Source organism: Saccostrea cucullata, unplaced genomic scaffold (assembly GCF_032062105.1).
Source record: "Saccostrea cucullata isolate Sc308-1 unplaced genomic scaffold, CSIRO_AGI_Scuc_v1 ctg1570, whole genome shotgun sequence".
NCBI classification, from domain to species: domain Eukaryota; kingdom Metazoa; phylum Mollusca; class Bivalvia; order Ostreida; family Ostreidae; genus Saccostrea; species Saccostrea cuccullata.
Window position 1 is genome coordinate 105,817 of NW_026940576.1, and position 11,644 is coordinate 117,460.

The following is an 11,644-nucleotide window of genomic DNA, read 5'->3' on the forward strand; positions in this document are numbered from 1 at the left end:
TCTATTAGAAGGAATTAAAAATAAGCTAAAAATAATTAATTTTTCTACTAATTTTTAACTGTTACTTTGCCACAATACTTTCAAGTATACATGTACCTCCACCAACATTTAAAGTATGCTTTGATCATGGCGAAGAAAATTATGATATGATAGTACTTGTGTAAAGGCTTAACTTTATTTCAATATTTTATCTAGAGCCTCTTTCAGAATTATTGAAAAGTATAGAGTTTTATTTATATTTTTGCTTTTCATTTATTATTTTTTTTTTTGTTTTGATTTAACGTAATGTTTTTTTGGGGGGGGGGGGGGGGGGGGGGGGGGGGTGTTTGGGGGGGGGGGGGGGGGGGGGGGGATCTCTTCCTCTTTCATTGTCAAATAGGATTTGCCAAACTTAAACAAACTAAAAGTTGAAATGACGGAAAATTTAATTTTTCCTATTAAAGAGTATTTAAACCTGATTTTTGCAGGGTTTGATTTCTAAAAACAAGTGAAATATCATTCTTTAAGCAAATATTATAAGGAGGAATATTAAAAAGAAATTCTATTTACTTAACAATTAAAGAATCTCTTTTCGAACACAATTTTAGCATTGAAAGACTACGTGAATCTTTTAATTATTTCGTACGACTATTTGTATTTTTCTGGTTACAGAAAATGTAAAAATTAGTTTCGCTGTAAAAAAAAATATCAAAGAGTGTATATTTTGTATCACTTTAAAGGGGGTCATTTTTCAATGGGGGTCATTATTTTATAGGACTAACATATAAAATAATGACCCCCTAGGACCCTTTTTCTACGAAAAATGATTTTTTTCTACGGGTGGGGGTCATTTTTTGTCGTTGAAAAATGACCCCCCGGTCATTATTCGATGGGGGTCATTATTCGTCTTTACACCGGCATAATCAAGCGAAGATCTCGATCCAATGTGTTAATCCATTTGAAATATTATTTTCATTGAAGGCAATTAACTGTTCATGACATTGTAAAGTCATATAAACAAGGCGGGTTTAAGTCCTTACTCAGCTCCAGGGAATCTCATAAAAAAGTGTATTAGGTAGAAGAGCGGACATTTAAAAAAACAATTACGTTATCGGACGTCATGAGAAGAAACGACGACAGCGCCGGGTGATCATATAATGTCGTTTTCATTTTATAACTTTTTGGCAAATAATGAACATTCAGTTCGGCTAAAATTTTCAACATTTCTTTATTTTTTGTTGTTTTATGTTCTTTATAAATTTTGATCGCACAGATTACATAGTACTAATTTTATAGTCTCAGTCCACGAACTTTTTGATAACCCCTCGTAAATCAATCTGTTGTATTTAAAAATTTTCCCAAATTAGATAACTCTTTTACATTTTGACTACTCAATTTAACTTACAACTTTAAACACTTGGTTTGACATAATAATATATACTTCTTAATGTACATACTTCTCAGATTTTCATAAAATGGACATGCATTTTAGTTACAGTTTTATTTATTTTATATTTCCTTAAATTTTCATGAAGATTTTAAATATTCAAATCCTATTTGCACCGAGTCTCGAATATGCTGCTGTACGTTACTTTGAAGATTCTCTTTTAATACTGAGGCCCGTAGTTACACGGGGAGAGGGAATTTTTAAATTAGGGGATTTTCTTGACACTTTATTTTTAGACAGTTGGCCTTTGCTCGATTCTTTTTTTTCAAATTTATTTATCAATTTTATTTATTTATTTATTTATTTATTTATTTATTTATTTATTTATTTACGTAAATAAATTTCTTCAAAATGTTTGGATTTAATATTTAATATTAAATCTATTTCTGTTCTATTTTCTGTTCATTTTCATATTTTATATAATTTTGTCTTTTATTTATTGATTGCTTTATGATATTGGCCTGCTAGCTTTGATAGATTAGTCATAAGAAACCATGCAAATACGTAAGTTGTATATGTAAAGCTTAACCCGGCTCTCACTTGTCACTCGTTTTATAATACTCTAGATTGATCACGGCCCACTTGGTTCTAGAAATACCCTAATTTTGTACCGGAAGTGTAAAAGATAACCTTTCGCGTTCGCTTGAATTCGGGAAAATCCCTGTGGTTCTGATGAAGAATAGATCAGGGACCGGGGTCTAAATTGAAGCTTTACAGGATAAAAGTGTTTATTATTTGGAGGTATCTGTAAAGAGGTAAGGACATAATTATATAACACCTACAAACGTCACCGCCTCGCCGGGGTTCATTCCAAAATATCTTCTCTTTGTTTATCCAGTCTATAAAGTAATTAAAATGCAGAAATTCCGGAATGTTTTTTATTTTTATTTTATAATGAGATTCAGACAGTTAACTTTTCCATTTCTATATTGTATACATATCAGTTTAAATCGCATGGTTGTTCAAGTTATAAAAAATTATTTGCGATATCGAAAAAGCATTGCACAATGCATTTTCTCATCGGTGAATCCTTTTAAAATTTGACTTTAATTGAGCAACATTCTGTTTTTAACTAAACGTAACTTTCAGTTTGTTTATTGTTGTTAAAATATTCATGAAATGTAAAGTACACGGTAATATTTATTGTCTGGGGGTCATGGGTCAACCCACACAGCTGTGTGATTGTCATGTGACCTTACATAACCATTCAGAAAAATTTACTGCCACCAAAATATTACAAAATAAGTTAAACATGAGGGTGTGTGATTACTTAACTGTTAAAGTAATCTAAGAGGTTATTAACTAGAATGATCTGAGTTCCTGCATGTATTACATAAATATCTTCTAAATTAAAGTTTTCCAGAATGAGGCCTCCGTAATTTTTAATTAAATGGAAGAAAATTCATCAGAGTCTTACGTAACGGGAGATAACACACAGAATCAGACAGACACAGACAGAATGACGGAGAGAGCCCGGGGGAAAAGTTAGCCATGGATCAGATGATGTGGGATGATGAAGAAGAAGAAGATGATGAGAATGAAGATGACGGAGATGAAGACATCGATGATAATGATGAGGAAGGTTTGTGAAGAGATGATGATACATTGTAGTAATAAGAGTTTGATACTATTAAACAGTGATAGGAAATCCTCAACAAAACAAAATCACAGGTACAATGACTTGTCTTCAAAGATAATGTATTGTCATGACAGGTGTGGTATGCATATTTATAAACTGCTTCACAGTGTTTCCTGGCTCAACAAGATCAGTGTTGTTAAAAGTGATCTTAGAAATGCCAAAGTCAAAGCTACACAGACTATAGGAATAAAACTGGGGAGTAATCAGTGTTACTGTCTAGCATTGAATACTTAATGAAAATCTGTAATAGTTAATTTTAAAATAATAACATTAATTTTATTTGAATAACTAGACTTTATAATTATTCTTTTTTATAAATTATGATTCCGTTCTTTAGATGAGGAAGACTCGGCCAGCAGTGAACAGAGCGATGAGGAGGAAGACGAGATAGAAGAAGAAGAGGACAAAAGTAAGTCTCCTCTCCAAACATTGTCAATAACAAGCAGGACAACTAATCTGTTGACATTTAACTGTTAACACCCTTAAAGTAAATCACACCATCTTGTCCACAAACTTACGTTCAGTTCTAATACATGAGTGAAAATATGCAAATTTTTAATGAAGTTAATTATTGAATGAGGAAGATTGCACTTATTTTTTTCAATTTATACATGTTTACATTATTTTAGTGGTTTACATAGGTCTTTGTAACAGAGGAATCCTTTGTTGTTTCTCTCTCAGGTCCATGTTCAGCGGAGGCAGATGAAAGGTTAGAGGTCAGAAGGTCAGAGGTCAAGGAGGAAATAGAGGAAACAAAGGAAGAGGAGACAAGGACTGACCTCCCCGACCAGAAACAGACAGATGTAAAGACGGCAGTACCGGCGACCAAATAACCGACAGACGTGACGACGGCAGAACCGGCGACCAAAAAACGCAAACGAAAGCGAGCCACCGGGGAAAAGGGCAAGAGGAAAAAATCCAAGAAAATGAAACCCTCCACATTACGGAGGAATATTAGGTGTGTAGCCATGGTAGCAGAAAAAAAAATTATTAGCATGATTAGAGTGTGGTTCTTGTTTAGATAATCTGGTCACATTATAATTCTTTATTTTGTGCCCCTTCCCTTTCCTTAACTGCAATGACTTTCAAGACCTGTACTTGTACCAAGCTGTATAATATATTGGACATATTATTTGTGTTATTAAACCTAATGCATTGTTAATAACCCTTAAAATAACACAGTCGATTGTTAATTATTGTATAAATTATCTTATCAATCATAGAACATATAATTTACCCTGTCTAAAGTTCTAAAAGGAATTGTCTTCACAGGAAGTTCAAATCACTGCACTGTTGTTATAACGTTAAAATTCAGCATTATACTTAAGTTATTTGTTTTTTTTCTTCCTGCTTTTCTAGTAACTTCTGTAAATTTATCTATTAACATGAGAAATGACAGTACTATTGGAAGAAACAGATTTCTTTTAAATTAGCATTAAGAAATATCTTACTTATATTACTATGGTAACAGGGACATCCTTAAAGAGAATGACCTTGACAAAGAGACCTTGGATGCCCAGCAGGAAGAAGCGATGCGTCGTCAGAGGATTCTAGAGGTACAGAAAGCCCTAGAGGAGCAACGAAAGAAAGAGATGGAAGAAAACGACTCCCAACTCAAGTCTCTGCTACAGAGTAAGTGTTTAGAAGGTTTAGGAAAGCAAAGAGATGGAGGAACCTTATTCAGTTGTCTGTCGGCAGTTAAACACAGAGGGCTGCTCCCAGTACTGAGGGAAATTTGTATTCTGATCTGTAGCCAGATGAGGCATATTAAGTAGAGTGTATACAGTGAACATAGATATGACTTGTAGATGTATTTCAGTGGATGATCTTATTTATCTGTGTTGTATTTCAGTGGATGATGTTATTTATCTGGTATCTGTGTTGTATTTCAGTGGATGATGTTTTTTATGTGGTATCTGTGTTGTATTTCAGTGGATGATGTTATTTATCTGGTATCTGTGTTGTATTTCAGTGGATGATGTTATTTATCTTATATCTTTATGTTATATATTTCAGTGGATGATGAAGATAAGAGCAGTGATGTTATATATCTGGACAGCAGTGACGAGGGGCGATCAAGAAGGAAATCCAAAGGTATCAATTTACTTCTAGTTTTCAGTGTTGACAGATGTTTGTGTTGTATGGTATCATTAAACATCAATAAATAGAGACACATCTTTGTGATATTTCTTTTTCATAGGAGCGATATTTATGCTTGTAATAAGTGATTTATTATATAGACCCCCTCCTTCTATCCCTAATTTTCATTGACCATCCTAAAATAAAGAGACAGACAGTTATGGAATTGAAATGAGAATTGAATACTGTATACAGGGTTATTTTTGCCCTATGTTATTTTCGCACTTTCACACTTAGAAAATATTTTGCCCCGTTTTAAATTGCCTTGATAAAATTCTTTTATAGAAATCATACTGTGCTTTTTAGAGTCAGTCACCTCTGACATGCTGAGTTGGGCAAACGGGTGAAAATAAAGTGGGATGAAAATTTCCCTGTATACAGTAGATATTTTAGGTTTATTTATTTTATACAGACAGTGATGTGATAGAACTGATAGTGATACTTAACTTTTGTTTTCTGTGTGTTTTACAGACAGTGATGTAACTGATGCTTCATTATTTTATATAGACAGTGACGTGATAGAACTGACGCTTTATGTTTATTTTCTGTGTGTAATACAGTGCTTTACTTTTACTTTCTGTTTACAGACAGTGACGTGATAGAACTGATGCTCTATTTTATTTTCTGTGTGTTATACAGTGCTTTACTTTTACTTTCTGTTTACAGACAGTGATGTGATAGAACTGAGCAGCGATGAGGAGGATATTCTGATGACGAAAGACGAAGACAACGAGGTGGACCCCGAGGATCCAAACAATGCCGGCAGTCACATCAACGACGCCCTCAACGTCCACGACGACTTCGGCCGAGTGTTGGTCAACATCGGGCATCCATCCGACGAACCAGACATATTTCTGGCTCCCCAGATAGCTAGATACATCAAAAAACACCAGGTTAGATAATGTCACAGATAGCTAGATACATAAAAAACACCAGGTTAGATAATATCTAGATTAATCTGATACTGTATACATTGTACACGACTGGTTAACATGTAAAGATATATTTATTGTTCGCATATTGTCTGATTATCCAGTCATTATATCTTTCATAGGTATTCATCATTAGTTTTATATAATTTCTGGAAGAAAATCATTGGAAATGAAATAGTGTTTTTTGTTGAGATTTTTGAACACTGTTTCTACCCCTTGTATTGTAGATTGGTGGTGTTCGGTTCCTGTATGACAATCTATATTGTTGAGATTTTTTAACACTGTTTTTACCCCTTTGATTATAGATTGGTGGTGTTCGGTTCCTGTATGACAATCTTATCGAGTCCCTGAGCCGGTTTCGTAACAGCCCTGGTTTCGGTTGTATTCTGGCTCACAGTATGGGTTTGGGTAAGACGATTCAGATGATCTCCTTTGTGGACGTGTTCCTGAGATGTGCCAAGGCCCGCACGGTTCTCCTGATTGTCCCGATTAACACACTACAGAACTGGATGGCCGAGTTCAACATGTGGTGTCCCTCCCAAGATATGGTGGGAGATCTAGGAACTGATCATGTGATCCCCAGACCGTTCAACGTGTACCTCCTCAACGATAACTTCAAATCCACAGGGGCCAGGGCCAAGGTCATAGGTAGGTCAAAAGGTCTTAGTAGGTCAAAAGGTTATAGGTAGGTCAGAGGTCAATGTCTGCCCTATAAACCAGTATCATGATTACTGAATGACATATAACTAAAGAGTGTGATAACTTTTAGTCCCTTACAAACAATGAACCTCTGTACATGAATGAAAATATGTTTTGATTTCTCGTGCAGAAATATTAGAAGAACCCAAATTTTGATTGACAGATTTGTTTTATTTTTTTAATTACAAGGGGAGTGGTACACAAAAGGCGGAGTTTTATTGATGGGGTACGAGATGTACAGATTACTTTCTAGTCGTAAAGGTCACATGGCCGACGTCAGGGTCAAAAAACCAAAGAAGACCTCAGCATCTCCTGTCGTAATTGATGTGGATGAAGAGGATAAAAATAAGGAACTCTTAGTGGGTAAGGCCACTTTAAGCTATGGATAAAATTATAAGTTCTAACTAGTTCTAACTATAAGTTAACTAAGTGGGTAAGTTCACCTTAAGTTATCCATAAAATAAGAAGTTCTTATTGGGTAAGTCCACCTTAAGTTATCCATGAAATAAGAAGTTCTTAGTGGGTAAGTCCGCCTTAAGTTATCCATGAAATAAGAAGTACTTAGTGGGTAAGTCTGCCTTAAGTTATCCATGAAATAAGAAGTTCTTAGTGGGTAAGTCCACCTTAAGTTATCCAAAAGTTGAATAAGGAGCTTCAAGTGTGAATGTCCAGAGGGTTAAATCAACCAAAAATAAGGAGCCCTTAGTTAGTGGTCATTTTTTTTAGGACTTTAACAACAGAAATCAAATTTAGTTATCCAGTTGATGTAGACAGTGATTCAATTAAAAATTCTGATGCAAGGAAATTCTGCACACTCAGACAGAAACATTTTTTTCTTCATTTAAAGGTGTCCATGAAGCCCTGATCAACCCAGGCCCTGACCTTGTGGTGTGTGATGAAGGTCACAGAATCAAAAATAGCCAAGCTGGAATCTCACAGTCCCTCAAAAACATCAAAACCAGGTAACTGATAAAAAAATCAAACTTAGGTCAGAAGGTCACCCTAAAAAAAATCAAAACCACACACTCTCACATAACTGGTACATATTTACATTGTTTCATGTTGTACTGACGGTGTGTTATGTTAACTGGGTATCCCCTGTAAAACAATCTAATTAAATATTACTGTTATTTTACATACATGTACTTTAACTGAATTGTTTTATGTTGTAGACGACGTGTTGTGTTAACTGGGTACCCCCTACAGAACAATCTGATGGAGTACTGGTGTATGGTAGATTTTGTCCGTCCCAATTACCTCGGCACCAAAACAGAATTCAGTAACATGTTTGAGCGACCAATCACAAACGGCCAATGTCAGGACAGTACACCAGCGGATGTCAAACTGATGAGATATCGAGCTCACGTGCTCCACAGCTTACTGGAGGGGTTCATACAAAGGTAGATCTATATTAAACTGATGAGATATCGAGCTCATGTACTACACAGCTTACTGGAGGGGTTCATACAAAGGTAGATCTATATTAAACTGATGAGATATCGAGCTCATGTACTACACAGCTTACTGGAGGGGTTTATACAAAGGTAGATCTATATTAAACTGATGAGATATCGAGCTCATGTACTACACAGCTTACTGGAGGGGTTTATACAAAGGTAGATCTATATTAAACTGATGAGATATCGAGCTCATGTGCTCCACAGCTTACTGGAGGGGTTTATACAAAGGTAGATCTATATTAAACTGATGAGATATCGAGCTCATGTGCTCCACAGCTTACTGGAGGGGTTTATACAAAGGTAGATCTATATTAAACTGATGAGATATCGAGCTCATGTGCTCCACAGCTTACTGGAGGGGTTTATACAAAGGTAGATCTATATTAAACTGATGAGATATCGAGCTCATGTACTACACAGCTTACTGGAGGGGTTTATACAAAGGTAGATCTATATTAAACTGATGAGATATCGAGCTCATGTACTACACAGCTTACTGGAGGGGTTTATACAAAGGTAGGTCTATATTAAACTGATGAGATATCGAGCTCATGTACTACACAGCTTACTGGAGGGGTTTATACAAAGGTAGATCTATATTAAACTGATGAGATATCGAGCTTGTATATTTCATAGCTTAGTGGAGGGATTCATACATAGGTAGATATTAAACTGATGATATAACGAGCTCATGTGCTCCACAGTTATTGGAGGGGTTCATACAAAGAAAGATATTAAACTGATTATATAACGAGCTCATGTGCTACACAGCTTACTGGAGGGATTCATACAAAAGTAAATATTAAACTGATGAGATATCGAGCTCATGTGCTCCATAGTTATTGGAAGGGTTCATATCAAGGTAGTTATCAAACTGATGAGATATCAAGCTCATGTCCTACACAGCTTACTGGGGGGATTCATACAAAGGTAGATAAGAGCTAATCAGATATCACATTTGTACTCTCAAAAGCTCACTTAAAACATACCTACTTGTATTATGTAATATTTACAAAAAATACACAATGTCCTGTGCTTCTGATTAATGAAATATTATATATCAATAGAATGGTAACAAATCTGTTTATTTTACATTACTTTGGACTCACAGCTACATTATCCCTGATTTTAACGTCATTTGATTTCTCTATTAATTTAAAGGCGAGGCCACACTGTGCTACAAGAAGCCCTGCCACCAAAACAGGAGTTGATCCTTTTAGTTCGCATGTCCTCAATCCAGCGAACGCTATACAGGGAGTTCATGAACTCGCTTCAGGTTCAGAATCTCGGGTCTTGGGCCAGCACCAACCCACTCAAGGCCTTTGCTGTCTGTTGTAAGGTAAGCACCAACCCACTCAAGGCCTTCACTGTCTGTTGTAAGGTAAGCACCAACCCACTCAAGGCCTTCACTGTCTGTTGTAAGGTAAGCACCCACTCAAGGCCTTCACTGTCTGTTGTAAGGTAAGCAACCACTCAAGGCCTTTGCTGTGTGTTGTAAGGTAAGCACCAACCCACTCAAGGCCTTTGCTGTGTGTTGTAAGGTAAGCATCGACCCACTCAAGGCCTTCGCTGTGTGTTGTAAGGTAAGCAACCAACCCACTTAAGGCCTTCGCTGTCTTTTGTAAGGTAAGCACCAACCCACTCAAGGCCTTCGCTGTCTGTTGTAAGGTAAGCACCCACTCAAGGCCTTCGCTGTGTGTTGTAAGGTAAGCAACCAACCCACTTAAGGCCTTTGCTGTCTGTTGTAAGGTAAGCAACCAACCCACTCAAGGCCTTTGCTGTCTGTTGTAAGGTAAGCAACCAACCCACTCAAGGCCTTCGCTGTGTGTTGTAAGGTAAGCACCAAGCCACTCAAGGCCTTCGCTGTCTGTTGTAAGGTAAGCACCAACCCACTCAAGGCCTTCGCTGTGTGTTTTGTAAGGTAAGCAACCAACCCACTTAAGGCCTTCGCTGTCTTTTGTAAGGTAAGCACCAACCCACTCAAGGCCTTCGCTGTCTGTTGTAAGGTAAGCACCCACTCAAGGCCTTCGCTGTGTGTTGTAAGGTAAGCAACCAACCCACTTAAGGCCTTCGCTGTCTGTTGTAAGGTAAGCAACCAACCCACCCAAGGCCTTTGCTGTCTGTTGTAAGGTAAGCAACCAACCCACTCAAGGCCTTCGCTGTGTGTTGTAAGGTAAGCACCAACCCACTCAAGGCCTTCGCTGTCTGTTGTTAGGTAAGCACCAACCCACTCAAGGCCTTCGCTGTCTGTTGTAAGGTAAGCACCAACCCACTCAAGGCCTTCGCTGTCTTTTGTAAGGCAAGCACCCACTCAAGGCTTTTTCTGTCTGTTGTAAGGTAAGCACCCATTCATGGCCTTTGCTGTCTGTTGAAAGGTAAGTATTGAACGATATTATGAACTGCAAATTCTTACATTGACAAATGAATTGAAGTGATTAATCGATGTTAGGCCACACAAAATTAATTTCTTGATTCTCAGGCCCTCCATCATCTCCAAGGGTATTCCGAGGTGCCTCATTGACCCTTTTTATTGCTAAATCAATTAAATAAAAACAAATTACCTCCCTGTCATCATTGTTTTAGGTTTTGTATGATGTAAAATGCTGCTTCATCATGTTTGGGGGCAATAAAAAAAGTAAAAATAAAAAATGCCTCACTCCCTCATCATATTTCTTGAAAAAAGAACCAAGGAATTAACTTTGCAAGGCCTATTAGATTAAAATGCAAAATTCCTGTGCATAATTAGTGTTTTTTTTCTTTTGTCTATTTATAGATTTGAAATCACCCTCATTTTATATTTATCTATTTTATATAGAATCACCTGTATTTTATATTTTGTCTATTTACAGATATGGAATCACCCAGACATTTTGTACAACTTAATCCAGAAGAAGAATAGCATCACTGATGACAACGACCTTGACATTGAGACAGAATCTGGTACAGGGGGGAAGAAGAAGAAATGTGTCAAGAAGAAACCCCCTAAGAGCCCTCAGCCTGTAGACCAGTATTACCCTCCTTATGAAAGGGGGCAGGAGATCAGCTATGACTGGGTAATTATTATATTCTATATATAAACACTATTACCCTCCTTATAAACGGGGGCAGGAGATCAGCTATGACTGTGTAATTATTATATTCTATATATAAACACTATTACCCTCCTTATGAACAGGGGCAGGAGATCAGCTATGACTGTGTAATTATTATATTCTATATATAAACTCTATTACCCTCCTTATGAACAGGGGCAGGAGATCAGCTATGATTGTGTAATTATTATATTCTATATATAAACACTATTACCCTCCTTATGAACAGGGGCAGGAGATCAGCTATGACTGTGTAA

General features: G+C 36.6%; 1 protein-coding gene and 1 long non-coding RNA gene across 2 annotated transcripts; both read left to right on the forward strand.

Annotated features, from left to right (window-relative positions):
* Positions 1-2,043: 2,043 nt before the first annotated feature.
* Positions 2,044-3,470, forward strand: LOC134255641 (uncharacterized). Its single transcript, XR_009989595.1, has 3 exons — positions 2,044-2,181; positions 2,782-3,008; positions 3,403-3,470. It is a non-coding gene; the product is annotated as an uncharacterized LOC134255641 (long non-coding RNA).
* Positions 3,471-3,898: 428 nt separating this feature from the next.
* LOC134255640 (helicase ARIP4-like) lies at positions 3,899-11,372 on the forward strand (the record flags this gene model as incomplete). The annotated part of the gene is made up of 10 exons (XM_062738163.1): positions 3,899-4,023; positions 4,537-4,697; positions 5,082-5,159; positions 5,871-6,097; positions 6,442-6,784; positions 7,025-7,198; positions 7,683-7,797; positions 8,008-8,235; positions 9,457-9,634; positions 11,145-11,372. Coding segments are annotated over 10 exons (1,857 nt in total), but the record flags the coding sequence as incomplete, so codon positions are not given.
* Positions 11,373-11,644: the final 272 nt, after the last annotated feature.